This window comes from Rhagoletis pomonella, unplaced genomic scaffold (assembly GCF_013731165.1).
Source record: "Rhagoletis pomonella isolate Grant_MI unplaced genomic scaffold, Rhpom_1.0 Rhpom_scaffold_00005, whole genome shotgun sequence".
NCBI classification, from domain to species: Eukaryota; Metazoa; Arthropoda; class Insecta; order Diptera; family Tephritidae; genus Rhagoletis; species Rhagoletis pomonella.
In genome coordinates, this window is record NW_023458559.1 from 21,718,774 (window position 1) to 21,721,470 (window position 2,697).

The window sequence follows — 2,697 nt, forward strand, 5'->3', positions numbered from 1 at the left end:
CTTGGTGCTGCCACTGTAATTCAAATATTTCCAGTATTCGAATATGAGATGACACTAATTTAATCGAAGTAATTTTGTAAAAGTGTCAGTAGTGCTGCCACTGAAACTCGAAGGGTTTTTATAATTACGCACATTCAAAACCTAATTCATTTCTTTCTAGTAATGCAGATAGATGTTTAGTTGCAAAAGTTACCAAAATGAAATAAAAGTTACCAAGTTACCAAAACGTTTAAAAGTTACCAATTTTGGTAGAAAGTTACGAATTATGGCAACCATGGTGTGGGCACGTTGATGTCTTGAAATAAGCATTCACCACATGACGCCACCAGATAATATTCTCTCAATTTCGGTGTTTAAAAACATTTAAATCTTAAAAAAATATGCTGAATAATTTCCTAAAACGTAATCATAAATGATCCAAATTTGAACATATTCTTATTTTGATTTAATATCAAATTTTCATCGATGTTATCACCAGCACGCTTTCTTTCAAATGAAAATATGGCCGTCAAACTATCAAATTGCCTGCAATAGATGTCAAGCAATAACCGCTGACATATATTGCACCCCATGAGAAATAGGCGGTCTCCATTGGAAATATATTTTGTGCCATGGTTATCACGACATCAGTGTTTTCCTGTGGAGACAGGGCCTAAGCAAGCCCGTCTATACAGTGTTGCCATTGCGCAACTAAAGGGTAAATTTGACCCTTTTTGAGCGCCAATACCCTTTGACCCGACTTTTTGAATATTTAGATTTTTTGACCCTTTTCCAAAATTATGTGCGACCTTTGCCCCTTTTCAGAGATTTGTTTTAGGAAATGTTAACAGAACCATGCTATCAAAAAATATTTCCTCCTGTAAGTATGTAAAAATCACTTAAAACTTTTAAGGGAATTGTAACTCTTCTCGATTTATGTGTATGTTTGCAACCTTGTTTTGTGAAAAGCTTGTCCAACTATTTTCTTTTTAAATTCAACAAATTTATTTTTTACTAGTAAAGAAAAGAAAAAATAGTATGGCGACTCTTTTTTCGTCAATGAACCCCTTTTTTCGAATTTCTGAAAATTCCCAACGGCAACGCTGAGTCTATACATAACGATTATTGGGTCATCTGTCCCTTGCGAGAGGCTTTTCTGAAAAACAGATACAACTATATTAGAATCTCGACACCGCCTTTCAGGAAAACACTTGGAAAAGTTGATGTTTTTGGGAAATATAACCAAAAAGGAGTTATTTTGTTAAACACATTTTATATGAAAAGACTTTATCTATTAATCTTGTAGAAATGTATTTTTTTGTTTTTGAAATCAAATACTATAGAAAAATAATTGTTGTCTTAAATTTTTTTCTGAAAAATTATTAAAAGATAAATAATCTTGTAAAAATGCATATTAAAAAGAAAAACAATACAATGGCGCATATTCAGAGTCATATTTAGTACTCAACTAAGTCGAAACTATTCTAAGTCACAACTAAAGCTATTCATAGTCGCCTTAGTTTCGACTTTTCTGGCTAAGTACCAACTTAAAATTTAGTTTCGGCTGCAGCTGCAACTAAGTCTGTATGTAAGTGTATGTTTCACAGCATGCTTTCGATAAACATCGACTTCACATCACCGCGGTTGTTCTGGCTATTTCACACAATTAACAAGAAAAGGATACCTTATTCTTTTGCATAATCATGCAATGAAAATAAAAATTACATAAACGAATGATCAAACTTGACATTATTTAATAAAAATGTAATTTGTATTTTTCACATTCGTTTTGCTATATCGTAAATTAAGTCGGAAACTATTTAGTAGAAGTCTGAGATACGACTATGAATAGAGGTAAATTTTAAGTTGGTACTTAAATTTAAGTTGCAACTTTGTTTGTTTCGACTTAGTTGCTGGACTATGAATACGCGCCAATTACTTTGAAAAAATGCAAAATCGTAGGCAATGAACAAGTACTCTATACCTTTCCGATACTGAGTAGGTATCGATACCTTGTTTGATACAAGTATTGATTTGAGCATGATAAAAACATTACAAGGTAAATTCATTCTCTCATTTCGTCGGCCATGATTTTTTTCTGACGTTTGCCAACATTTTAAAATCATATAAAATTGAAAATAAAAAAATTAAATTGTTCACAATTGTTGTTGTTTGAGATTGAAAATGAGAATGTGTGTGTGAGTTTGAGTTTTGATTTTAATATTATATTGTTGGCAAACGGCAGACTGCCTCTCAATGGTTTTACCTGTTATGTTTTTATCATGGATTTGAGTAATATCTTGATGGTATCGATTTATTCAGATGCATGTGTGTATGTACATATGTATGCGAGCGTACTATCGATAGTTTCTTTTCGAAATGGTCATTCGATTTTGGCAGAGACGTTTCTCCAAAAACAAAAAATCGATAGAACAATCGATAGTTTTGCAACTCTATTTGTCGTGAAAAGTGCTACAATTTGTAAACACACTTATAAACGCATTTTACTTAAGTATGCAGCCTTTACTATGCTTTATAGTTAAAAATGGAGAAAACAGAAGGTTTTTACGATCTATGCATACCTTATGAGCAGGACGAAAAAATCTTGCAAGATATCGTCAAAGAAGCCCTAAGACGTAAGAAATCTATTTTCGTTATTGGGAAAGTAAAAACTAACGTTTTTTTTTTGTTTGTTTTTAGTGGGCTACAAAACCATTG

The 2,697-nt window shown here is 32.1% G+C and overlaps 1 protein-coding gene across 1 annotated transcript in view; it reads left to right on the forward strand.

Annotated features, from left to right (window-relative positions):
* Window positions 1–2,441: 2,441 nt before the first annotated feature.
* The window catches only part of LOC118738768 (ribonuclease P protein subunit p30-like), a 22,482-nt gene continuing 22,226 nt past the window's right edge, over window positions 2,442–2,697 (forward strand). Inside the window, exon 1 of the mRNA XM_036469731.1 lies at window positions 2,442–2,615. Coding sequence (XP_036325624.1) covers window positions 2,525–2,615 — 91 coding nt within the window. The 5' untranslated portion in view covers window positions 2,442–2,524. The remainder of the gene's footprint in view (window positions 2,616–2,697) is intronic.